This window comes from Rana temporaria, chromosome 9, assembly GCF_905171775.1.
Source record: "Rana temporaria chromosome 9, aRanTem1.1, whole genome shotgun sequence".
NCBI classification, from domain to species: domain Eukaryota; kingdom Metazoa; phylum Chordata; class Amphibia; order Anura; family Ranidae; genus Rana; species Rana temporaria.
In genome coordinates this window covers 12,404,479-12,431,941 of record NC_053497.1, presented here as the reverse complement: position 1 = coordinate 12,431,941, position 27,463 = coordinate 12,404,479, and the positions used below count along the sequence as shown (strand labels likewise).

At 46.6% G+C, this 27,463-nt stretch overlaps 1 protein-coding gene across 1 annotated transcript in view; it reads left to right on the top strand.

Moving 5' to 3' along the window:
* The window catches only part of F8 (coagulation factor VIII), a 99,358-nt gene that overhangs the window by 54,559 nt on the left and 17,336 nt on the right, over positions 1–27,463 (top strand). Inside the window, exons 15-21 of the mRNA XM_040322800.1 lie at positions 2,640–2,796; positions 5,671–5,859; positions 8,698–8,974; positions 11,309–11,488; positions 19,518–19,631; positions 24,356–24,427; positions 26,844–26,929. Of these exons, the coding sequence (XP_040178734.1) occupies positions 2,640–2,796; positions 5,671–5,859; positions 8,698–8,974; positions 11,309–11,488; positions 19,518–19,631; positions 24,356–24,427; positions 26,844–26,929 (1,075 nt within the window). The remainder of the gene's footprint in view (positions 1–2,639; positions 2,797–5,670; positions 5,860–8,697; positions 8,975–11,308; positions 11,489–19,517; positions 19,632–24,355; positions 24,428–26,843; positions 26,930–27,463) is intronic.

Here is a 27,463-nt window from a genome sequence, read left to right as displayed (position 1 = left end):
AACATTACAGCTTTCGTTTGAATAGCTGTATCCCCGCCGCATATAGACACTACCCCATGCGCGGGATTGGACAGATCATCCGTCCAATCCCGCACAAGGGGAAGTGTCTATACGCGGCGGGGATACAGCTATTCAAACTAAAGCTGTAATGTTCCCCGCACGCTGATTTGCGGCGACGGGTTTGCGGCGGGGGGGGGGAACAAGTATTCTATTTCAGTATCGGGGGTATTTGCGGGAGTACGAGTACTCCCGCAAATACTCGGTATCGGTCCTGATACCGATACTGGTATCGGTATCGGGACAACCCTAGACTCGAGTATAAGCCTAGGGTGTCCATCTGCATGCCTCACTTTGCCTCACTGGGCCAGATCCACAAAAACGGGCGTATATTTAGGCGGGCGTAGCGCATCTCATATGCGCTACGCCGCCGTAAATAAGAGTGGCTCCTACGGTATCCACAAAGAACTTGCTCCCATATGTGGGCCGGCGTAACGTAAATCTGCCGGCGTAATTCAAAGCAGGCTTGGAGTGGGCGTGTTGTATGGTAATCTGACCCCGCGTAAATGACGTTTTTTTTAACGGCGCATGCGCCGTCCGTGGGGGTATCCCAGTGCGCATGCTCGAAATCACGTCGCAAATAGTCAATGCTTTCGCCGTGAACGTAATTTACGCAAAGCCCTCTTCGCGAACGTTTTACGCAAACGACGTAAACGACGGAAAATTCGCCGCTGTCCCGACGTCCATACCTAACATTGCGTACGCCTCATAGAGGCAGGGGTAACGTTACCCCGAAAAAAAGCCTTACGTAAACAACGTAAAAAAATTCTCCAAGCGGACGTACGTTTGAGAATCGGCGTATCTAGCTAATTTGCATACTCAACGCGGAAATCAACGTAAGCGCCACCTAGCGGCCTGCGTAAATATGCACCTAAGATCTGACGGCGTACTAAGACGTATGTCAGTCGGATCTAGCCCCCATTCAGTCGTATCTTGTTTTGTGGATACAAAACAAAGATACAACGGCGCATCGTAGAACTTACGCGGCGTATAAATAGATACGCTGCCGTAAGTTCTTTGTGAATCTGGCCCACTGTGTCCATGTCCATGCCTCACTGTGTCCATGCCTCACTGTGCCTCACTTTGCCCATGTGCATGCCTCACTGTGTCCATGCCTCACTGTGCCCATGCCTCACTGTGCCCAGGGCCGGATTCCAGACAAGGCCAACAAGGCCAGGCCTCTGGGCGGCAGTGGGTGCAGGGGCGGCACTGCAGCTGAGAGGAGAGGACACTTTCATTTCCCCCCCCTGTCATGTCACGGATGGTGAGAGGACAGAAAACAGAGGGAAGAGGAGGTCAGATGGTTTTCAATGTAATTTTCGGCAGCAGCACCCCCCCAATGATCAATGTAATTTTTGGCAGCAACATCCCCCCCCCCCAGTTCTCAATGTCATTTTCGGCAGCAGCATCCCCCCTGCTTTCCAGTGTCCTGCCGAAAAAGTCCCCCCGGCGGATAATGCCCCCCCCTGTACTGCGCAGGCGGGGCGGCATTGAATGACCCGGCCTTGGGGCGGCAAAGGGAGTAAATCCGGGCCTGACTGTGTCCATGCCTCACTGTGCCCATGCCTCACTGTGTCCATGCCTCACTGTGTCCATTCCTCACTGTGTCCATGCCTCACTGTGTCCATTCCTCACTGTGTCCATGCCTCACTGTGTCCATGCCTCACTGTGTCCATGCCTCACTGTGTCCATGCCTCACTGTGTCCATGCCTCACTGTGCCCATGCCTCACTGTGTCCATGCCTCACTGTGCTCATGTCTCATTGTGTCCATGCCTCACTGTGCCCATGCCTCACTGTGTCCATGCCTCACTGTGCCCATGTCTCATTGTGCCCATGCCTCACTGTGCCCATGCCTCACTGTGCCCATGCCTCACTGTGTCCATGCCTCACTGTGCCCATGCCTCACTGTGTCCATGACTAGACTTACGTTTAACATGGGAGTCTATGGAAGGGGTGCCCGGATTTGAAAAATCGATGCTCCCTGGCCGTAGGTCCCCCAGACAGCAAATTTGTAGAGGAGAACTGAAACTACAAGCGTGCCAAGTTTCAAGTACAGACGACCTACGGCTGGCCAGTACCGGGTCCCCAAAGATACCAGAGAAATTACCGTTTAACATGGGAGTCTTTGGAAGGGGTGCCAGACTTTGAAAAATCGGTGCTCCCCGGCCAACAAACTTTGCACACTTATAGAGGAGGGCTACATGTGTGCCAAGTTTGGGGTCCAGGGGACCTACAGCTGGCCGGTACCGGGTCCCCAAAGTCTGGGAGATCAGGCGCAAAAAGGTGACTCGAGTATAAGCCGAGGGGGGCATTTTCAGCACAAAAAAATGTGCTGAAAAACTCGGCTTATACTCGAGTATATACGGTATTTATTTTTAATGTATTTAAGATTGTATTGTGTAACCTAGAGTTTTTTTTAAATAAGGCAAGGTCCCCTGTTTCCTTTTTTTTATTACTTTTATTTAAAAAAAAATCCTGTATTTTTATTTTGTTTTATTACCTCTTTTCCTTTTTAACTTTTCTTTATATTTTGTAGTCAGCCACCCATGTTTAATTTGTTTCCACTTTTTTCTCCCATCAGTCACCATATGTTGCATGGGTTCCCATCCTATAAGAAAGTTGTTTTTCGGGAGTATCTAGATAGCAGCTTTCGTGAACCCGCCTTCCGTGGAGAAAGAGACGCCCATTTGGGACTTTTAGGGCCATGTATCCGGGCAGAGGTTAATGATGAAATCATAGTAAGTAAGCTTTCTGTGTCATGTGACGACTATATGTAATCCATGCAATTCAGGTAGATTCAGGTAGAATTGCGTAAATCCGCGGCGGCGTAATGTATCACATTTACGTTACACCGCCGCAAGTTTCACGGGCAAGTGCTTGATTCACAAAGCACTTGCCTGTAAACTTGCGGCGGCGTAGCGTAAATCCGTCCGGCGCAAGCCCGCCTAATTCAAATGGGGCGTGTATCATTTAAATTAGGCGCGTTCCCGCGCCGAACGTACTGCGCATGCTCCGTTTTGAAATTTCCCGCCGTGCTTTGCGCGAAATGACGTCGCACCGACGTAATTTTTTGAACGGCGACGTGCGTTACGTCCTTTCCTATTCACGGACGACTTACACAACGAGTCATGTGACTCGTTAGTGTTACAAGGTCTCAGGTGTGAATGGGGAGCAGGTGTGATAAATTTGGTGTTATCGCTCTCACTCTCTCATACTGGTCACTGGAAGTTTAACATGGCACCTCATGGCAAAAAACTCTCCATGAGGATCTGAAAAAAATGAATTGTTGCTCTACATAAAAATGGCAGAGGCTATAAGAAGATTGCCAAGACCCTGAAACTGAGCTGCAGCACGGTGGCCAAGACCATACAGCGGTATAACAGGACGGGTTCCCCTCAGAACAGGCCTCGCCATGGTCGACCAATGCAGTTGAGTGCACGTGCTCAGCGTCATATCCAGAGGTTGTCTTTGGGAAATAGACGTATGAGTGCTGCCAGCATTGCTGGGGAGGTTCAGGGTCAGCCAGGGAAGTTTTCAGACCATACGCCGCACACTGCATCAAATTTGTCTGCATGGCTGTCGTCCCAGAAGGAAGCCTCTTCTAAAGATGATGCACAAGAAAGTCCGCAAACAGTTTTCTGAAGACAAGCAGACTAAGGACAAGGATTACTGGAACCATGTTCTGTGGTCTGATGAGACCAAGCTAAACGTATTTGGTGTCAGGCGTGTGTGGCGGCAACCAGGTGAGGAGGACAAAGACAAGTGTGTCTTGTCTACAGTCAAGCATGGTGGTGGGAGTGTCATGGTCTGGGGCTGCATGAGTGCTGCCGGCACTGGGGGGGCTACAGATCATTGAGGAACCATGAATGCCAACATGTACTGTGACACACTGAAGCAGAGCATGATCCCCTCCCTTCAGAGACTGGACCGCAGGGGAGTATTCCAACATGATAACGACCCCAAACACACCTCCAAGACCACCACTGCCTTGCTAAAGAAGCTGAGGGTAAAGGTGATGGACTGGCCAAGCATGTCTCCAGACCTAAACCCTATTGATCATCTGTGGGGGATCCCCAAACGGAAGGTGGAGGAGTGCAAGATCTCCAACATCCACCAGCTCTGTGATGTCATCATGGAGGAGGGGAAGAGACTCCAGTGGCAACCTGTGAAGCTCTGGTGATCTCCATGCCCAAGAGGGTTAAGGCAGTGCTGGAAAATAATGGCGGTCACACAAAATACTTTGGGCCCAATTTGGAGATTTTCACTTAGGGGTGTCCTCACTTTTGTTGCCAGCGGTTTAGACATTAGTGGCTGGGTGTTGAGTTATTTTGAGGGGACAGCAAATTTACACTGTTATACAAGCTGTACACTCACTACACAACATTGTAGCAAAGTGTCATTTCTTCAGTGTTGTCACATGAAAGGATAGAAGGAAATATTTACAAAAATGTGAGGGGTGTACTCACTTTTGTGAGATTCTGTGTGTGTATATATATATATATATATATATATATATATATATATATATATTTTTTTTTTTTAATTTACATTAGTATTTATTTATTTTAGTAAATTTATTATACACTGTATGGCCCGGATTCACAAAGCACTTACACCGACGTATCTACAGATATGCCGCGTAAGTGTAAATATGCGCCGTTGTATCTATGCGCCGGACTCTGAAAACAAGATACGCCTGAAAATGGGCTTCATCCGACCGCCGTAACTTTCCTACGCCGGCGTAGCGTGGGCGCATATTTACGCTGGATGTAGGTGGCGCTCCCATTGATTTCCTATTCAAATATGGAAATGAGGGAGATACGTCGATTCACGAACGTACTTTCGCCCGGCGCATAATATACACGGTTTGCGTAAGTCGCACGTCCGGCGTAAAGTTATTCCCCATAGATGAGGCGCAACCCATGCAAAGGTATGGACCAGGGAACACAAGCCGTCGTATCTTATGTCGTTTACGTTGTACGTGAATATGACTAGGCGTAGGTTACGTTCACGTCGTAGGCAGTGATCCGTCGTATCTTAGGGAGTAGTTCCGACGCGATCCTGAGCATGCGCACTGGGTTGCGTCCACGGGACGGCGCATGCGCCGTTCATTATATGTATCTGTCTGAGACTCAACCCATCATTTGCATGGGGTCACGCCTCATTAGCATGGCTCACGCCCACTTCCACTTATGACGAATTACGTCTATGAAGCCCAGCACAGATTTGGCAGCACTGGCTTTGTGAATCCAGTGCTTGCCTCTCTGCGCTACGTCGGCGTAGCGTAAAGAAGATAAGCTACGGCGGCATAAATATGCGCCGATGTATGTGAATCCGGGCCAATGTGTGTGTGTGTATGTATATGTGTGTATATATATATATATATATATATATATATATATATCTTTTTTTATTATTATTGTTTTTTTATTTACATTAGTATTTATTTTTTGTAAATTTATTACGTTTACTAAATATAATAAATTATATTTATTGCATTTATAATACTTTATAATGCAATGCATTTATTTTTATGTATTAATTATTATTGTGACTTCCTTGCATAAAATGATTTACTTGAACCCGTTTGTTATTTCGTCTTGTTCCTCCAGATACAGTTTAAGAACATGGCTTCCCGACCCTACTCCTTCTACTCCAATGTTTTAGCTGTACAATGGAAGGAGGAGGACAGTGTACCCCCACAACACAGCCGTACATACACAGGAAAAGTCAGCTCACAGTTTGGGCCCACTGGATCTGAAGAGTGCCGGACCTGGTTCTACACCTCTAATGGCCACTTGGTGAGCAGATTTATCAAATTTAAATTATTTTCCTTTAACAAAAGTTCCCAGTGTTATTATAAGTGTGAATTTTCTTTCTTTGCTACAAAGGTCTTGTGTGTAATTTTTGCACCTCAATATGACATATGTCTTGTGGGCAAGGTAGAAGTTTAACCACTTCACACCCGGTCAATGGACAATTGACGTCCGGGAAGTAGTTGTGAAATCCTGACTGAACGTCTATTGACGTCCTGCAGGATTTCATGCCGGCGCGCGCCCGTGGGGGTGCGCAGCGCGGCGATCGGTGATGCTGGGTGTCAGTCTGACACCCTGCATCTCCGATCTCGGTAAAGAGCCTCTCGCGGAGACTCTTTACCTCGTGATCAGCCGTGTCCAATCACGGCTGATCACGATGTAAACAGGAAGAGCCGTTGATGGCTCTTCCTCACTCGCGTCTGACAGACGCGAGTAGAGGAGAGCCGATTGGCGTCTCTCCTGACAGGGGGGGTTTGTGATGATTGTTTATCAGCGCAGCCCCCCCCCCCCCTCGGATGCCCACACTGAACCACCAGGGCAGTAAAAAAAAAAAAGGGGCGTAAAAAAAAAAGAGAATAGATGCCAATCAGTGCCCATGGGGCACTGACTGGCAACATGGGACTGGCACTGGGATAAACAAGTGATGCCCAGCAATGCCATCAGTGCCACCCCTCAGTGTCCATCAGTGCCACCCCTCAGTGTCCATCAGTGCCACCCCTCAGTGCCCATCCATGCCCAGTGCCCACCTATCAGTGCCCATCTGTGCCACCCATAAGTACCCATCAGTGCCACCCATAAGTGCTGCCCATGAGTGCCCATCAGTGTCGCCTATAAGTGCCCAGTGCCGCCTATGAGTGCCCATCAGTGCCACCTATGAGTGCCCATCAGTGCCGCATACCAGCGCCGCCTATCAGTGCCACCTTTCAGTGTCCGACAGTGCCGCCTCACTGGTGCCCATCAGTGCCACCTCATCCGTGCCCATCAGTGCCACCTCACTGGTGCCCATCAGTGCCGCCTCACCGGTGCCCATCAGTGCCACCTCACCGGTGCCCATGAGTGCCACCTCATCGGTGCCCATAATCGAAGTAGAAAACGTACTTATTTACCCAAAAAATTTACAGAAAAAAATAAAAACTTAGGGCCGGATTCAGGTAGGAGATACGACGGCGTATCTCCGGATACGTCGTCGTATCTCTGAGTTGCGGCGTCGTATCTATGCGCCTGATTCATAGAATCAGTTGCGCATAGATTTCCCTAAGATCCGACTGGCGTAAGTGTCTTACACCGTCATATCTTAGGCTGCATATTTACTCTGGCCGCTAGGTGACGCTTCCGTAGATTTATGCGCGGAATATGCTAATTAGGTAGATACGCCGATTCACAAACGTACGTGCGCCCGGCGGAATTTTTTGGACGTCGTTTGCGTAAGGCTTTACCGGCGTAACTTTGCTCCTGCTTCTATGAGGCGTACGCAATGTTAAGTATGGACGTCGTTCCCGCGTCAAATTTTTTATTTTTTACGTCGTTTGCGTAAGTCGTTTGCGAATAGGGTTGGACGTAATTTACGTTCACGTCGAAAGCAATGACGATTTGCCAACGTCATTTGGAGCATGCGCACTGGGATACGTCCATGGACGGCGCATGTGCCGTTCGTTAAAAACGTCAAAAACGTGGGGTCACTACTATTTTACATAGTACACGCCCCCAACTAGCCTATTTTGAATTAGGCGGGCTTACGCCGGCCCAGTTACACTGCGCCGCCGTAAGTTTCAGCGCAAGTTCTATGTGAATCCACAACTTGCTGCTCAAACTTACGGTGTTTATGGGCCAGATTCACAAAGAGATACGACGGTGTATCTACAGATCATCGTATCTCTGACTTACACTGGTCCTATCTATGCGCCTGATTCATAGAATCAGTTACGCATAGATAGGGCTAGATCCGACAGTGTTACACTGTGTTACACTGTCGGATCTTTTTTTCGATTTAAAAACGTACGCGGACCCGACGCAGTCTTCTTACGACGTTTCCGTAGCGGCTTTCCCGTCGTATACTTACCCGTGCTTTTATCAGGCGCAGCCAATGTTAAGTATAGCCGGCGTTCCCGCGTCGAATTTGAATTTTCTAACGTCGTTTGCGTACGCCGATTCACAAACACGCGCGTCGCAAGTCATGCTCACGTCCAAACCACTGACGTCCTAGTGACGTCAGTGGGAGCAATGCACGCCGGGAAATTCCCCGGACGGCGCATGCGCATTTAAATTGGCGCGGGAACGCGCCTGATTTAAATAGTACACTCCCCCTAGCCGCGGAATTTGAATTCCGCCGGGGGATTTAGGATCCGCCGCCGCAAGTTTGGAGGTAAGTGGTTTGTGAATTAGCCACTTGCCTCTCAAACTTGCGGGAGCGGATCTTAAATCACGTAGATCGAGCGGATCTATAGATCCGCTGATCTACGTGAATCTGGCCCGTAGTGTATCTGAGATACGCTACGCCCGCCTAAAGATAAGCGAAGCTCTTTGAATCTGGCCCTTATTTTTTTTCAAAATTTTCGGTCTTTTTTTAGTAAAAAAAGAATCGCAGAGATGATCAAATACCACCAAAAGAAAGCTCTATTTGTTGGAACAAAATGATAAAAAAATTGGGTACAGTGTAGCACGACCGCGCAATTGTCATTCAAAGTGCGACAGCGCTGAAAGCTGAAAATTGGCCTGGGCAGGAAGGTGCGTAAGTGCCCGGTTTGGAAGTGGTTAAAGAACATTTGGGGGAGATGGAATTGAATGTAATTCAAACTTGACTTTTGTTCCCGTGTTTCCAACCAGTACAAAGACTTTCATTCCGGGCTCATCGGACCTTTGCTCGTCTGCCGACCAAATGTCTTGAAGCGCTCCACTGTGCAGCAGATCCCGATGGAAGATTTCTCTCTTGTGTTTATGGAGATTGACGAAATGAAAAGCTGGTACTTCAGAGAGAATTGGCAGCGACGTTGTCCCTCCACCTGTGGTTTTCAGGCCAATGTATTACGTTCCTGCCCTCGTGCTTGCAAGTCACCATCAGCTGCGCCTGCTGAGGATATTCAGCATGACCACATCTTTCATGGTAATGGGCTTCAGTCACAATATGACCATTTCTGTCTTATACAAAACCTTGGTTGGACTACTACAGGGTTATGGGGGGCGAGAAAGAGAGAACGATCACAGTTCACATGCAAGATCCAAAAGTTGGTCTATGCCAGACATGTCAGTATGGTGATTTGGGGCTGTATGGGTTCATATTGCTCCTTCTTTGTGGCTCCCAGCTGGTTTAACCACTTAAAGCGGGGGTTCTTTTTTTATTAGACCATTAAATTCGGCATCGTAGCGCGAGCTACGGTATGCCGGTCTTACATTTTTTATGCCCGTACTCACTGTGGTATCGCTGATTGAAGAATCCGGGGAATGGGCGTTCCTATGGTGAGAGAAGGTGATTGACGGCCGGCCCTGGCACGTCACGCTTCTCCGGAAATAGCCGAAATAGGCTTGGCTATTCACGGCGCCTGCGCATAGCCTGTGCGCAGGCGTCGTGAATAGCCGAGACCTACTCCGGCTGTCTTCGGGGAGCGTGACGTGCCAGAGCCGGCCGTCAATCATCCTCCCTCTCCATAGGCACGCCCATTCCCCGCGGGAGTCGGATTCTTCAATCAGCGATACCACAGTGAGTACGGGGATTAAAAATTTAAGACCGGCATACCGTAGCTCGCGCTACGATGCCGAATTTAATGGTCTAATGATGGAAAGGAGGGTGAACTACCGCTTTAAGACCCGGACCAAAATGCAGGTAAAGGACCAGGCCCCTTTTTGCGATTTGGCACTGCGTCTCTTTAACTGACAATTGCGCGGTCGTGCGACGTGGCTCCCAAACAAAATTGGCGTCTTTTTTTCCCCACAAATAGAGCTTTCTTTTGGTGGTATTTGATCACCTCTGCGGTTTTTATTTTTTGCGCTATAAACAAAAATAGAGCGACAATTTTGAAAAAAATACAGGCCCGGATTCAGAACGAAGTTACGCTGGCGTATCTATTGATACGCCACGTAACTTCTAGGATGCGCCTGCGTATCTTTTATCTGTATTCAGAAAACAAGATACGCCGGAATTTTGGTAAGATCCAACTGGCGTAAGCCTCTTACGCCGTCGTATCTTAGTTGCATATTTACGCTGGCCGCTAGGTGGCGCTTCCGTAGATTTACGCGAGGAATATGAAAATTAGGTAGATACGCCGATTCACAAACGTACGTACACCCGGCGCATTTTTTTACATTGTTTACGTAAAGGCTTTTTCCGGCGTAAAGTTACCCCTCATAAAGCAAGAGTAAGTCATGTTAGGTATGGACGTCGGAAACGTACGAACAGCGTCGTATTTTACGTCGTTTGCGTAAGTCGTTCGTGAATAGGGCTGTACGTAAGTTACATTCACGTCGAAAGCATTGACAGTTTGCGGCGTAATTTGGAGGATGCGCACTTGAAAACGTTCACGGACGGCGCACGCGCCGTTCGTAAGAAACGTCAATTACGTGGGGTCACAAGTAATTTAAATAAAACACGCCCACATCATCCACATTTGAATTAGGCAGGCTTACGCCCGCCCATGTACGCTACGCCGCCGTAACTTCGGGCGTAAGATCTTTCAGAATACACTACTCGCCTGACTGAGTTACGGCGGCGTAGCGCATATGAGATGCGCTACGCCCGCAGAAAGATACGCTAATCTTTTTGAATCTGGGCCACAATATTTTTTACTTTTTGCTATAATAAATATCCCCAAAAAATATATAAAAAAACATTTTTTTCCCTCAGTTTAGGCCGCTACGTATTCTTCTACCTATTTTTGTAAAAAAAAAAAAAATTGCAATAAGCGTTTATCGATTGGTTTGTGCAAAATTTGTAGCGTTTACAAAATAGGGGATAGTTTTATTGCATTTTTATAAAAAAAAATTTTTTTTACTACTAATGGCGGCGATCAGCAATTTTTTTCGTGACTGCGACATTATGGCGGACACATCGGACAATTTTGACACATTTTTGGGACCATTGTCATTTAATTATTTCTTCCTTCCATTAGATAATCCTGTATATTTTTGTATTTACAGACATCCCCTTACTCCTTGTCTATTGGTGATATTCTTATTATCACTCAAAGTTGAACTAAAGATTTTATTTTTATTTTATTTTAGATTTATTTAGAATGGGTTATCCTATCCGTTTTTATCTGCCATTGGGGAAATTTCCCTTTACTTCCTGTCCCATAGCCAAAACAGGAAGTGAGGAAATTCCTCCAAAGTGAGGAAATCCCTGGTTGTATCTACCTATCCTGGTTGGCCAATGATGCCTATATGATCTCATTGCAGTAAAGAGTTATATTATAATTTTTTTTTTTTATCTTTCTTGGCCTTTTAGCAATCAATGGCTATGTGGATGACTCTCTTCCTGGACTTGTCTTGCCTTTGGATAGAAAGACACGGTGGCATCTACTGAACGTTGGAAGAAGAGACATCCTTCCTGTGCAGTTTCATGGGAACATCCTCAAGCAAGGAAGCCAGAAGGACCACCCGTGTAGTATAGTGAACCTATACCCTGGTAAGGATTGTTGTAGGATTTCATCCTTCTATGTATGGGAAATAAATACCGTATATACTCGAGTATAAGCCGAGTTTTTCAGCAAATGCCCCCCCCTCGGCTTATACTCGAGTCATCTATTTGCGCCTGATCTCCCAGGGTTTGGGGACCGCGTACCAGTACCAAACTTGGCACACATGTAGCCCCACTCTTCCCCAATAAGTGTGCGAAGTTTGTTGTCCTGGGGGACCTCCGGCTGGGGAGCACCGATTTTTTTCAAAGCCGGGCACCTCTTCTATAGACTCATATGTTAAACATCAGTCTAGTCATGGACACAGTGAGGCATGGACACAGTGAGGCATGGACACAGTGAGGCATGGGCATAGAGAGGCATGGACACAGTGAGGCATGGACACAGTGAGGCATGGGCATAGAGAGGTGTGGACACAGTGAGGCATGGGCATAGAGAGGCATGGACACAGTGAGGCATGGACACAGTGAGGCATGGACACAGTGAGGCATGGGCATATAGAGGCATGGGCATATAGAGGCATGGACACAGTGAGGCGTGGACACAGTGAGGCGTGGACACAGTGAGGCGTGGACACAGTGAGGCGTGGACACAGTGAGGCGTGGACACAGTGAGGCGTGGACACAGTGAGACATAGGCACGGTGAGGCATGCACATGGACACAGTGAGGCATGGGCACAGTGAGACATGGGCACAGTGAGACATGGGCACAGTGAGGCATGGACACAGTGAGGCATGGACACAGTGAGGCATGGACACAGTGAGGCATGGACACAGTGAGGCATGCAGATGGACACCCTAGGCTTATACTCGAGTCAATACGTTTTCCCAGCAGGCTCTATACAATAATGAGACATGAAAGTGTTGATCGAAGACCACAAGGCTGCCTTGCATATCACATCAGGAGCCACATGTCGAGCCGCTGCCCATGAGGTCGCCATGCCTCTGGTGGAATAAGCCATCACTGCCTCTGGAGGAGCCAAGCCCTTTGCCCTGTAAGCTTGTTGAATAGCTTGAACAATCCAGGCCGCTATTGTTCTTGAAGAATCACGTTTTCCTCTATTGCTGCCAGAGTGTAATAAGAACAGATGATTGAAACATCTGAAAGACGAAGTGACTCGTAAGTACTCCCTCAGTGTTTCGCCCACATCCAAAGGATGTACATCCGTAGATCCTGGAGACTTGAAAGTAGGAAGCACTATCCCCTGGTTTTCGTGAAACACGGAAGTAACTTTTGGTTTGGACCCAAGCATGGGAATAAGGACCACCTGGTCCGGAAAGAAAGTCAGAAAAGGTTCCTGACATCCCAAAAAGCTCATCTCCAATACCCTTTTGGCTGAGGTGATGGCCACCAAAAAGGCCAGTTTAAGTGACAAGTCCTTCAATGAAAGATCTTTGTTGTTTAGAATTGACAATGCGTCAAGGACGAATGGAATATCCCATTTGGGGAATCTAGGATTCCTCTGAGGTCTGAGTCTCGATGCCCCACGAAAGAATTGTCTTATCAGTGGGTCAGTTGCCCATGCTGTTCCTGAAAAGGCTGACAAAGCCGATACTTGCACTCTAAGGGAACTAACCGAAAGAGGAAGATCCAGGCCAGACTGGAGAAAACTGAGGATGTCTTGGACTCCAGGATCTCTGCATGATCTTCCTGTTGACGTAGAAAAGTTAACAAACTTGGCCCATATTCTACTGTAGACTCTGTTGGTACTAGGCTTTCTGGAACTCATGAGGGTAGAAATAACTGTCGAAGCACAGCCGAGAGACTCTAGCCTCTCCCTCTCAAGAACCAGACCATCAGTCTCAGTATTGCTGGACAGGGGTGCAGGGTCGCCCCCTGAGAAAGAAGGTCCGGTCTGAGAGGGAGAGGCAACGGGTCCCGGAAGCTCATCTGGATCAGGAGGGGAAACCACGGCCTGCTCGGCCAGTAGGGTTCTATTGTCACCACTTTGATCGTCTCCAATTGAAGCCTCTGAAGGGACTTTAGAATGATCGGAGGTGGAGGGAAGGCATACGCCCTGTTGAAGTTCCACTGACTCGTTAAAGCATCTACTCTGAAAGCTTGACTGCAACGGACTTGAGTGTAGTATTTGTTGAGTTTGTGGTTGCAGGGAGATGCAAACAGATCCACCTCGAGATCGATTCCCAACGATAGGATCCACTTGAAGGTCTGAGGATGCAGTGACCATTCGTTGTTGTCTAGATTGTTGCGAGACAAGAAGTCCGCTTGAGTGTTCTGCTCCCCTGGATTGAAGACTGCTGACAGATTGAGCAGGTTCCTTTGAGCCCAGGTCAAGATGGGCTCGACCTCTTGGAGAAGGGCAGAACTCCGAGTGCTCCCTTGTCTCTTCACATACGCCACAGCCGTGGTGTTGTCCATCTTGAGTAAAACTGATTTCCCTTTCAGGAGATGAGAAAAGGATTGAAGGGCACACCATGCCGCACGAAGCTCCAAAACGTTTGACCCTGGAATGTGGAGCCGAGCATCCCATTTGCCTTGTGCCAATTATTGACCACAATGGGCCCCCCAGCCCGCATTGCTGGCATCGGAAGTAACAGGCACCCATTAGATGGGAACAAGAGAGTGGCATGTCAACAGGTTTTTGCGTTGGAGCCACCAAAGGAGACTGTTCTTCATCAACTGAGTGATCTGAATCCACTGACTCATGTTTTCAGACCTTCATTGCTGAAGGAAGCCCGCTTGGAAGGGACGAAGCCTCCACATTGCCCATTTGACCATAGGGGCTGTGGCCACCATTTTGCCGATTATCTTTAGGCACTGCGAAGCTCTCAGGTGTGAGGAATCTAGGGCTAGGGAGATTCTTTCCCGAATGACCGGGATTTTTTCCTCTGGAAGAGAGATAGTGTTCTCTATGGTGTTGAACTGAGCTCCGAGGTAAATTAGGCACTGGGTCGGTTCTAGTTGGCTTTTCTCTCGGTTTAGGAGCCATCCGAATTCTAAAAGTGTGGAAATTACTTGTTCCCTGTGAACTAGAAGTAGTTGCCTGTCTTGAGAAATAACTAACAGGTCGTCCAGGTAGTGGTACCACTGCTCCTTGAGTATTTACGTAAGACAGTAGAACTTGTTGTTTTTCTTCCGATCGTGATAGTGTCGTGGACATTGGTCTGTTGGGAGGAACTTTGACGAAGGACCAAGTGTGGCCTGTGGAGACTGTTTTGATGGTCCAATAGTCTGAGATTGAGGCCACCCAGATGTGCCGGAAATGATGTAAGCGAGCCCCTACCCGACCCGCCTGGGCGGGCCCAATCTCAAAAAGATTTTGTTGGCTCACGTCCACCAGATGTCTGTTTCTTGGCGGACTTCTGAAAGGAAGACTGCCCTCTATTCCAGTTCCAGCTTCTCCTGAAATCCTGTCTGGGTTCATAGGAGCGTGCTTCCCTCGAGCGCTCTGTACTGCGCCTACGCTGAGGCCTTCTTTGGTTAAACGGACGCCTGTCCTGGGGGAGGACTTCCCGCCTGTGGCCTTAGAAATGGCATTATCCAATTTGTTACCGAACAATGATGACCCCTCAAAGGGAATTTTACACCATGCCTGCTTAGAGGCTGGGTCAGCAAGCCAGGGACGCAACCACAAAGCCCGTTTGGCCGTGACTGAAGACAATATCGATCTGGCCATCAGGCGAATAAGGTCAATCGATGCCTCCCCCAAAAAGGCAACCGCCAATTTAAGCTCTTGTACTGCCGATCCTTGAGCTAGATCTTCTGACACTCCTTTCAGAACTGAATCCACGTTTTCAACCCAGGCCTCCATGGCTTTGGACGTGACTGCAAGTGCCAAGGCTGGTTTGCAGGCCATCCCAGCCAAGTTATAGATCCTTTTAAGATCTTGATCTATTTTGCGCTCCAGGCCATCTTTAAAAGATACTGTATCCTCTAGCACAGGGGTGTCAAACTCAGTTTCATTGTGGGCCACATCAGCATTATGATTGCCCTCAAAAGGGCCAGTTGTATCTGTAAGATTAGATGTCCAGCGCATCCCCTCCCCTTACATTAGATGTCAAGAGCCACCCCACCATCAGAAGTTGAGTCCCCCACTCTCCCTTACATCACAGTGCACCCCCTTTCCTTATGGTGCTGCTGGGAAGAAGCTGGATGCATTGCTTGAAAGCAGAAAGTTGGGGGCTGGAGTAGGACCAGAGGAGGGCTGGAGCTCTCCTGCATCTGCAGGAGAGGTGCGAGGGCCACATGAAATGGCCTGGAGGGCCGCATTCGGCCCGTGGGCCTTGTGTTTGACACCTGTGCTCTAGCAGAAGGGTGACATGCTTCGCTAGGCGCATTACTGCTGCATCCACAAGGGGAGCATTTTCCAGATGTTTTACATCCTCGGCTTTAAAGGGATAGAGTTTTGAAGTTTTGTTCAACGTTGAAACTTTCTTATCCCCTTTGCTCCATTCTTCCTAAAAAACATCTTTCAGTTCGGAGGGAAGTGGAAAATTGGAACGTTCTTTCCCTAGTTGTTTGAACAGCTTCCTCTGTTTCTCTGGGGGAGCAGCAGTATCCTCCAATTTTAGGGTCTCCTTGACCGCCTTGATTAATGGGGAGACTAAAGCTATAATAATCAGAATAATCATCTCCCTCCATCTCGCTGTGCGAGGAATCATGGGAGGCATCATGAGGCTGGAATTGGCCGGGATCCTCTCATGTGGGGGGGGGTCTAATTCCCTCATAGATTGTTTCACCACACATTTAACAAGAGACTCAAGATTTTGTTTTTCCGTCTCTTTCTCACCGACCGCTCGGGCATAACATGGGTCGCATAGCGATTTGCCCTCCGGGATTCAAATTTTACATCCCCAACCTGCTCTATGGTCAGAGCGACTATCGCGGTGGTGGTGGCGGCGGTGACTAGAAGAGGAATGGGAACATCTCCTATACTTGGAGGGGGAATGTGAGCGTCCCCTGTGATAGTGGGACCCAGACGGGGTGTCCTGTCTGAACCTGGAAGATGACTGATGATGGTCTTGTGGCCTTGCAAGGTCCCTATCTTGTGACCGATGAACAGATTCAGCCGGGCTGTAGTGAAAAAAAACAGTACAGACAGAGGGAGGGGAAGGAAGGTAACCAGTAAACACAATTAGCAACCACAATTGAAAACACATTATCTACCATCCCCCTCCCCCGCCGCACATACCTTGTGCGGGAGGACTGGCTACACGGCGGTGAAGAATCCATTATGAGGGGGAAACGCAGTGACAGGAATCAGAAATACCACTAAGGAAGTATAAATAAATAAATAAATGAATTAAAATTAAATAAACATTTTTTTTTTTTTAAATGTCCCCTTTAAGGGACTTAAGTGGCACACTCCCCCAAGACAGGGCTTACCTTGCCCAAGTGAGATCGATGCTCCGGGATGCCGCCGCTATTGCCCACAGGTTATCCCACCTATATGGGGCACCTCAGCGGTTTAAATCCCCCGCCGGAATGACGTCACGGCCGTTCCCCGTGACGCGCATGCGCCGAGAAGACCGGCCCGACTGCGCCTGTGCGGCCCCTGACCCCTCCGCCGCACCTCGCATGCGCAGAAACCAAGCCTCAGTTTCACCGCGGCTTCGCGCATGCACGGACGTACGGCGACCCGGGAACTAGGAAGAGGGAGACATCCTGGAACGCAGAAGCGTTCCACACACACCGGGAGCCTAATAAACAATATGGGGCATACAGCAAAGCAAAAGACGGACATACACACAAAAACGCTGCCATGGAAGATAAAGTAGATTTCTTCAGATCTTGCCAGCCAGCTCCACGTCCATCCTGGTACACTGGGCCACATCCCTTCCACCATAGGGGTAATAAACTGCCCGAAAACACTTGCCCGCTCTTAGCTGGGCCCTGGGCGCACCGCAGCAAAAAAAGATACCGACTGGACAGAAAATCCTGAATGCACAGAATCGCATGATGAAGGTCCATGTGAGGAGGACAAAAAAGGAACACAGTCCATGGAGGTGAGCTCAAATTTATGGGTAGGGGGTCCTATAGCAGTAGAGAGGAGGCGGGGTTAACCCATACGTAGTCTGCCATGGAGTCTGTCAGGAAATTGTGTTTTTGGGGTCATGCCGAAACAACAGAAATACTGGCCGATAATGACCCACCTCAGAGCCGGACTTAATTACCGTCCGTATGGCTCATTTCCTGTTTCCCCTGCTCTGCCACTGCCAGCGTCGGCATCGTGACGTCGCAGCCAGTCACTGGCGGGTGCGAGTCCGACCGTCGGCTGTCCATGCCGCTCCCCTCAGACAGTCAACAGTGAAGTCCGCATTCTGTGGGGGCTGGGCGCCATCCAACCCCGCGTGACTCCGAGCAAGTTGCTCACCTCATCACCCGACGGCGGGACTCACTTACGCCAGCAGTTAAGGTAAGGTCTGTGACTGACTGTCACAGACCACCAGCATTTGACTATAGTGCAATTTTTTGATTAATGTGCCCCGCGCGACTCTGCCTTTTTAAATGCAAGCCTGCAAGGTGCTGACTAGGTCTATGTCAGTATGTCATGTACCATATGAATGAATGCCTTGTTATTATCCTCCTCATACCTCACCTAGTGCAGTACACACAGACATCTAAGATCTTTTATATATTATATGATATCAATAATTAATTATATAAAGATGTCTGGCATCTACTATATATATATATATATATATATATATATATATATATATATATATATATATATATATATATTATATCATATTTGATATATGTGTCCAATTTTTAATTAAAAGTTTGGATTTTATTATATTGACTTGGAGCTTTTCAATTCTGGTTATTTTAAATCAATGAAGCTAATTAAAATGTCTCATGTAATACATACAATTATTTCCCCAAAAAATTGAAATAGGGGGAAAAAAAAGAAAAGTTATTTTCGGTTTCGGTCTGAAATTTTTTTTTGTTTAGTTTCGGTTCTGAAATTTCCATTTTGGTGCACCCCTAGTTCTAAGTAATTTTCTAGCACAAAAAATATGGATTTTAACTTGTAAACACCAAGGCCCGGATTCAGATAGTGATACGACGTCGTATCTCCTGATACGCCGTCGTATCTCTGAGTTCCGTCGGTCGGATCTATGCGGCTGATTCATAGAATCAGGTTCCGCATAGATCTCTTTAGATCCGACAGGTGTAAGTGACTTACACCGTCGGATCTTAGGCTGCAATTCCAGGCCGGCCGCTAGGTGGCGTTTCGTTTTTTACACGCGACAAATATGCAAATGAGGATTTCCGCCGATTCAGAAACGAATGCCCGTCGCTTTTTTTTTACGTCGCTTGCGTTCGGCTTTTTTTGGCGTATAGTTACCCCTGCTATGTGAGGGGTATCCTATGTTAAGTATGGCCGTCGTTCCCGCGGCGAGTTTTGAACTTTTACGTCGTTTGCGTACGTCGATTCAGAAAAGAGCTGGACGCAAGTTACACTCACGCCGAAACCAATGACGTCCTAGCGACGTCATTTGGAGCAATGCACGCTGGGAAAATTCGCGGACGGCGCATGCGCTGTTCGAATGGCGCGGGGACGTGCCTGATTTAAATAGTACACTCCCCCTAGCCGCGGAATTTGAATTCCGCCGGGGGACTTACGATACGCCGCCGCAAGTTTTGAGGTAAGTGCTTTCTGAATTAAGCACTCGCCTCAAAAACTGGCGGCGGTGGATCGTAAATCAGATAGGTTACGCGGATCTAAAGATCCGCTAACCTATCTGAATCCGGCCCACAATGTCAGAAATAGGCTTAGTCATAAAAGGGTTAAACTACCAAATGTGCCAAGTTGTATGGGCATCCCATGGCATAATATCCTTTCCAACTCTACCCAAGTTAACCCTTCAATCAAAATACTGCAAGGTAAAGCAAGTGACATCATTGTGTTTCAAGAAATGGATGAATGGATGGTCAGACAGCGGGGTGATGTGTGGATCTTTTGAACTCGTGCTTAGTGCACCGCTACATGTTTTTTTTTTTAACTTTTTTTTACTCTCTTTAAATTTCATTGATGTTTTTATTTGCAGGTGTTGGGGTGACTTTGGAAATGACAGCTCAAGCAACTGGCCTGTGGCTTATAGAACCAGAAGGAGAATATAATAACCATAATATGACCGCACTCTACCTAGTTTATAATCCAAGTGAGTCTGTGCAAAGAATGTCATTTTAATATTTAAACATGGCAATAGTGTTATTAAAAATGTCATTAAATCTACACTTTATGCCCAAAAAGTGACCGCCGCACCTCTATGAGCTTGTTGGACATCCATTTCCAAAACCATGGCCCAGATTCTTGTAGGAGGGCGTATCTTTGTGTGGGCGTAGCGTATCCTAGACGCCGCCGTAACTTAGAGAGGCGAGTACCGTATTCACAAAGAACTTGCGCCCTAAGATACGGCGGCGTAGCGTAAATGGGCCGTCGTAAGCCCGCCTAATTAAAACTAGGCTGGTAGGGGGCGTGTTGTATGGTAATGAATCGTGACCCCACATAAATGACGCACCTAACGAACGGCGCATGCGTGCGCATGCTCAGTATCACGTCGAATTTTCTCCCTAACTTACGCTGGCTCAATGTTTAGTCGACGTGAACGTAACCTACGCCCATCCCCATTCACGGATGACGTAAAATACGACGCTGTTCCGACGTTTCTGACGTCCATACCTAACATGACTTACCCCTGCTTTATGAGGGGTAAAGTTACGCCGGTCAAATGCCCTACGTAAACAGCATATTTTAATACGCCGGGCGCAAGTACGTCCGTGAATCGGCGTATCTAGCTCATTAGCACATTTGACGCCGAAACATATGGAAGCGCCCCTAGCGGCCAGCGTTAATATGCACCCCAAGATACGACGGCGTAGGAGACTTACGCCGCTCGTATCTTGGCAACCATGAGGCGTATCTGATTATATGAATTAGGCGCGAAGATACGACGGCGCACATTCGGACTTACAACGGCGTACGTGGAGATACACCGTCGTAAGTCCTTTGTGAATCTGGGCCCATGGCTATTATTATGGGGTTGCCCCCATTGCAGTTATAACAGTCTCTATTGTCCTGGGAAGATTTTCCACAAGATTTTGAACGGTATCTGTGGGAATGTGTGCTCATTCAGCCAAAAGAGCATGTGTGAGGTCAGGTACTGATGTTGGATGAGAGGACCTGGCTCACAATCTGCATTCTAATTTATCCCAAAGGTGTTCAGTAGGGTTGAGGTTAGGTCCTAATGCTGGATGAGAAGATCTGATCCTAATGGTGTTCAGTAGAATTGAGGTCAGGTACTGATATTGGAGGAGAAGACCTGATCCCAAAGTTCTTTCTAAAGTAGGGTTAAGGTCAGGTACTGATATTGGAGGAGAAGATCTGATCCCAAAGTTCTTTTTAAAGTAGGGTTGAGGTCAGGTACTGATATTGGAGGAGAAGACCTGATCCCAAAGTTCTTTCTAAAGTAGGGTTGGGGTCAGGTACTGATATTGGAGGAGAAGATCTGATCCCAAAGTTCTTTTTAAAGTAGGGTTAAGGTCAGGTACTGATATTGGAGGAGAAGATCTGATCCCAAAGTTCTTTTTAAAGTAGGGTTGAGGTCAGGTACTGATATTGGAGGAGAAGACATTATCCCAAAGTTCTTTCTAAAGTAGGGTTGAGGTCAGGTACTGATATTGGATGAGAAGACATTATCCCAAAGTTCTTTCTAAAGTAGGGTTGAGGTCAGGTACTGATATTGGAGGAGAAGATCTGATCCCAAAGTTCTTTTTAAAGTAGGGTTGAGGTCAGGTACTGATATTGGAGGAGAAGATCTGATCCCAAAGTTCTTTTTAAAGTAGGGTTGAGGTCAGGTACTGATATTGGAGGAGAAGACATTATCCCAAAGTTCTTTCTAAAGTAGGGTTGAGGTCAGGTACTGATATTGGAGGAGAAGATCTGATCCCAAAGTTTTTTTTAAAGTAGGGTTAAGGTCAGGTACTGATATTGGAGGAGAAGATCTGATCCCAAAGTTCTTTTTAAAGTAGGGTTGAGGTCAGGTACTGATATTGGAGGAGAAGACATTATCCCAAAGTTCTTTCTAAAGTAGGGTTGAGGTCAGGTACTGATATTGGAGGAGAAGATCTGATCCCAAAGTTCTTTTTAAAGTAGGGTTGAGGTCAGGTACTGATATTGGAGGAGAAGATCTTATCCCAAAGTTCTTTTTAAAGTAGGGTTGAGGTCAGGTACTGATATTGGAGGAGAAGATCTGATCCCAAAGTTCTTTCTAAAGTAGGGTTGAGGTCAGGTACTGATATTGGATGAGAAGACATTATCCCAAAGTTCTTTCTAAAGTAGGGTTGAGGTCAGGTACTGATATTGGAGGAGAAGATCTGATCCCAAAGTTCTTTTTAAAGTAGGGTTGAGGTCAGGTACTGATATTGGAGGAGAAGACCTTATCCCAAAGTTCTTTCTAAAGTAGGGTTGAGGTCAGGTACTGATATTGGAGGAGAAGATCTGATCCCAAAGTTCTTTTTAAAGTAGGGTTGAGGTCAGGTACTGATATTGGAGGAAAAGATCTTATCCCAAAGTTCTTTTTAAAGTAGGGTTGAGGTCAGGTACTGATATTGGAGGAGAAGACCTGATCCCAAAGTTCTTTCTAAAGTAGGGTTGGGGTCAGGTACTGATATTGGAGGAGAAGATCTGATCCCAAAGTTCTTTTTAAAGTAGGGTTAAGGTCAGGTACTGATATTGGAGGAGAAGATCTGATCCCAAAGTTCTTTTTAAAGTAGGGTTGAGGTCAGGTACTGATATTGGAGGAGAAGACATTATCCCAAAGTTCTTTCTAAAGTAGGGTTGAGGTCAGGTACTGATATTGGATGAGAAGACATTATCCCAAAGTTCTTTCTAAAGTAGGGTTGAGGTCAGGTACTGATATTGGAGGAGAAGATCTGATCCCAAAGTTCTTTTTAAAGTAGGGTTGAGGTCAGGTACTGATATTGGAGGAGAAGATCTGATCCCAAAGTTCTTTTTAAAGTAGGGTTGAGGTCAGGTACTGATATTGGAGGAGAAGACATTATCCCAAAGTTCTTTCTAAAGTAGGGTTGAGGTCAGGTACTGATATTGGAGGAGAAGATCTGATCCCAAAGTTTTTTTTAAAGTAGGGTTAAGGTCAGGTACTGATATTGGAGGAGAAGATCTGATCCCAAAGTTCTTTTTAAAGTAGGGTTGAGGTCAGGTACTGATATTGGAGGAGAAGACATTATCCCAAAGTTCTTTCTAAAGTAGGGTTGAGGTCAGGTACTGATATTGGAGGAGAAGATCTGATCCCAAAGTTCTTTTTAAAGTAGGGTTGAGGTCAGGTACTGATATTGGAGGAGAAGATCTTATCCCAAAGTTCTTTTTAAAGTAGGGTTGAGGTCAGGTACTGATATTGGAGGAGAAGATCTGATCCCAAAGTTCTTTCTAAAGTAGGGTTGAGGTCAGGTACTGATATTGGATGAGAAGACATTATCCCAAAGTTCTTTCTAAAGTAGGGTTGAGGTCAGGTACTGATATTGGAGGAGAAGATCTGATCCCAAAGTTCTTTTTAAAGTAGGGTTGAGGTCAGGTACTGATATTGGAGGAGAAGACCTTATCCCAAAGTTCTTTCTAAAGTAGGGTTGAGGTCAGGTACTGATATTGGAGGAGAAGATCTGATCCCAAAGTTCTTTTTAAAGTAGGGTTGAGGTCAGGTACTGATATTGGAGGAAAAGATCTTATCCCAAAGTTCTTTTTAAAGTAGGGTTGAGGTCAGGTACTGGTATTGGAGGAGAAGACCTGATCCCAAAGTTCTTTCTAAAGTAGGGTTGAGGTCAGGTACTGATATGGAAAAGACCTGATCCCAAAGTTCTTTCTAAAGTAGGGTTGAGGTCAGGTACTGATATTGGAGGAGAAGACATTATCCCAAAGTTCTTTCTAAAGTAGGGTTGAGGTCAGGTACTGATATTGGAGGAGAAGATCTGATCCCAAAGTTCTTTTTAAAGTAGTGTTGAGGTCAGGTACTGATATTGGAGGAGAAGACCTTATCCCAAAGTTCTTTCTAAAGTAGGGTTGAGGTCAGGTACTGATATTGGAAGAGAAGACCTGATCCCAAAGTTCTTTCTAAAGTAGGGTTGAGGTCAGGTACTGATATTGGAGGAGAAGACCTGATCCCAAAGTTCTTTCTAAAGTAGCATTGAGGTCAGGTACTGATACTGGAGGAGAAGACCTGATCCCAAAGTTCTTTCTAAAGTAGGGTTGAGGTCAGGTACTGATATTGGAAGAGAAGACCTGATCCCAAAGTTCTTTGTAAGTAGGGTTGAGGTCAGGTACTGATATTGGAAGAGAAGACCTGATCTCAAAGTTCTTTCTAAGTAGGGTTGAGGTCAGGTACTGATATTGGAGGAGAAGGCCTGATCTCAAAGTTCTTTCTAAAGTAGGGTTGAGGTCAGGTACTGATATTGGAAGAGAAGACCTGATCCCAAAGTTCTTTGTAAGTAGGGTTGAGGTCAGGTACTGATATTGGAAGAGAAGACCTGATCTCAAAGTTCTTTCTAAGTAGGGTTGAGGTCAGGTACTGATATTGGAGGAGAAGGCCTGATCCCAAAGTTCTTTCTAAGTAGGGTTGAGGTCAGGACTCTCTTTGTACACAGGGGCACAGTAATGTAGGAACAGAAGAGGGTCTTCCTCTATTTGTTACCACAAGGGTGGAAAAGCACAATTGTCTAAAATGTATACCCTTCACTGGAAGCACCTGAACCCAATCATTTGCAGAGGAGCCAAATACCTCTGTCTATATAGTGTACATATTAATTGTATCATTACATAGTGCAAGTTAAGTTTAGAACATAATACATATTGTACATGTGCTTCGTCCTTCAGGGTGTCACCAACCTCTTGGTTTATCATCAGGAAAAATCAAAGATTTACAGATTACTGCGTCAGGACATTATGGTAAGAAATTTTAATATTTTTAAGTAATTACTATAAAACATACAAAACAAACATATACGACGAGACAATCAGTAACGCATAGGTGCAACCCCAAATAAAATACTGTATATGACATACATACATTATGTGGTCAAAGTTTGTGGACATCTGACCATCAAAACCTATATGAGCGTGTTGGACGTTCTCAGGCTATATCCACTTCAACTCCAGATGGTTTTACCACTTTCACGACCAGGGAATTTTTTTGATGTTCAGCACTGTGCTACTTGTATGTTAAATTTTTTTTATAATTTTTTATTATTTTTTTTTGTTTGTTTTTTACAATTTTTTTTTTTTACAATTTTTTTTTCATCCTGTCATTAGAGTAATTAAGGGCCAGATTCACATAGAATCGCGGCGGCGTAACGTATACTAGATACGTTACACCGTCGCAATTTTTCATCGCAAGTGCCTGATTCACCAAGCACTTGTGATGAAAACTACGCCGGCGGCCTCCGGCACAAGGCGGGCCAATTTAAATGGGCGTGTGCCATTTAAATTAGGCGCGCTCCCGCGCCGGACCTACTGCGCATGCTCCGTTTCTTAACTCCCGCCGTGCTTTGCGCGCCGTGACGTCATTTTTTTGAACGGCGACGCGCGTAGCGTACTTCCGTATTCCCGGACGGCTTACGCAAACGACGTTAAATTTTGAATTTCGGCGCGGGAACGACGGCCATACTTTAGACAGCAATACGCTTGCTGGCTAAAGTTAGGGCAGCAAAAAAAACCACTAACTTTGAGACGGGAAACTAGACTAGCGGCGGCGTAGCGAACGCGAAAAACCGTCGTGGATCCGCCGTAACTCCTAATTTGCATACCCGACGCTGGTTTACGACGCAAACTCCCCCCAGCGGCGGCCGCGGTACTGCATCCTAAGATTCGACAGTGTAAAACAATTACACCTGTCGGATCTTAGAGATATCTATGCGTAACTGATTCTATGAATCAGTCGCATAGATAGAAACAGAGATACGACTGCGTATCAGGAGAAACGCCGTCGTATCTCATTTGTGAATCTGGCCCTAAGTTCCACAATAGTAACACTGGGGGGTGATCAGGGATTTAATTTTAATTTTTTTTTTACATCTAGTTGGTTGTTACAATGAAGATCATTGCAACAGCAACGTTTTTAACATGACAGCTGTGAAGGCTAGTGATCTGTGATTGGCTACAGCTAATCACATGATACAGGGTGCTATGGTTTGCCCAGGTACACTGTGATAGCTGTACGCAATCACAGCATAGGCAGCACAGCTGCTATGAATTCATTCATTCATAACAGCTTTGTGGACATTGTGATCATGTGATTGCACAGCGATCACATGATCACCGGAACCTTGAGTACTGGGTGCACAGGGTACAGGTACATGATTGTGCCTCCACGTGCCAACCTGTCGCAGTATATGTACTGTGGCAGCACAGCGAGTGCATATTCTCTGCAGATTGAACTTTATTAACCACTTGCTGACCGCCGCACAACTATTTACATAGACAGAATGGCACGGGCAGGCAGATTGGCGTACAGGTATGTCCCTTTAAATTTGATGCCCAGTGGGCATGCGCATGCCTCGCGAGTGCAGCTGCGGGTCCCGGGAACTCGATGTTCCCGGGAGGCCCGCAATTGCAGTCGGCAAGGGCAGAACAGGGGAATGCCTTTGCAAACAAGGCATTCTCCTATTCTGCCTAGTGACACTGTCACTGATGACCGCTCCCCGTGATTGGGAACGGTCATCAATGACGTGTCACATGTAGCCACGCCCCCTAACAATAAGAATCACTCCCTAGGGAACACTTAACCCCTGCAGCGCCACCTAGTGGTTAACCCCTTCACTGCCAGTGTAATTTTTACAGTAAGCAATGCATTTTTATAGCACTGATCGCTGTAAAAATGACAATGGTCCCAAAATGGTATCAAAAGATGTGCCCGCTATAATGTTGCAGTCACGATAAAAATCGCTGATCGCCGCCATTACTAGTAAAAAAAAAATATTAATAAAAATGCCATAAAACTACCCCCTATTTTGTAGACGCTATAACTTTTGCGCAAACCAATCAATAATCGCTTATTGCAATTTTCTTACCAAAAAATATGTAGAAGAATACGTATCGGCCTAATCTGTGGAAAATAAAGTTTTTTTATATTTACTATTCTTAGGTGTTCCTAATGAAGTGGTGAGGTAGACTTCACAGAGTACATGGCGGGCCAAACATAGGGTGCACCTAGCCAAAATAATGTTCTAAGATCTTGGGCATTTGGCTCAAGTTCCACGAAGGCCACTGGGACCACTACTGGTACCATTATACACCATGGCCTAGATATTTTATGTTGTTCTGTTCTTATGTACTGTCATTTTCCTTTTACCTTTTGTTAATAAAGGATCTTGGGTGCCATTCCTGGCCAGACTGGGAAACAGCGGGACTATAAACGCATGGAGTGTAGACAGTCAGAATTCTTGGATTCAGGTGAGGGTTGATAAAAAAAAAAAAGAAATTGCCCATTTGCTTGCAAATAGCATTTGTTGGTTTGGTAAATATCAGAACACTAAAGAGTCTATAACAAATTGTGCCAGTCTAAACTGTATTTAGGACATGGTGGGCTCACTTTTATTGAACAAAATGGAAAATTCACATACGCATCAGTTGCCCACTCAGGGGTTTCCACCATCAACTTGAAAAGTCAACTGAAAATGCAGAGCCATCTGGCTTTCTTGTTGGCAGCACCGCTGTTCTTCTTACCAGTTCTTCTGATTTTATTGTCCAGATCTCCTGGTTCTTAGTCTTTAGTCGCGGCGCCTGCTTCACAGTCCACTGCTGGCCTCTGGATAGGGGTTTTCCTAACCCCCCCGATAGGAGCCTACCTGACTCCTGGGACGAGACCTCCGGTTTCCCTTCTCCTGGCTGGGCTCCTCTGGCTCCTGGGTGAGAGTGAGACCCTCTGTCTCCTGACTCCTGGGATGAGACCTCCTGTTTCCTGACTCCTGGCTGAGCTCCTCTGAC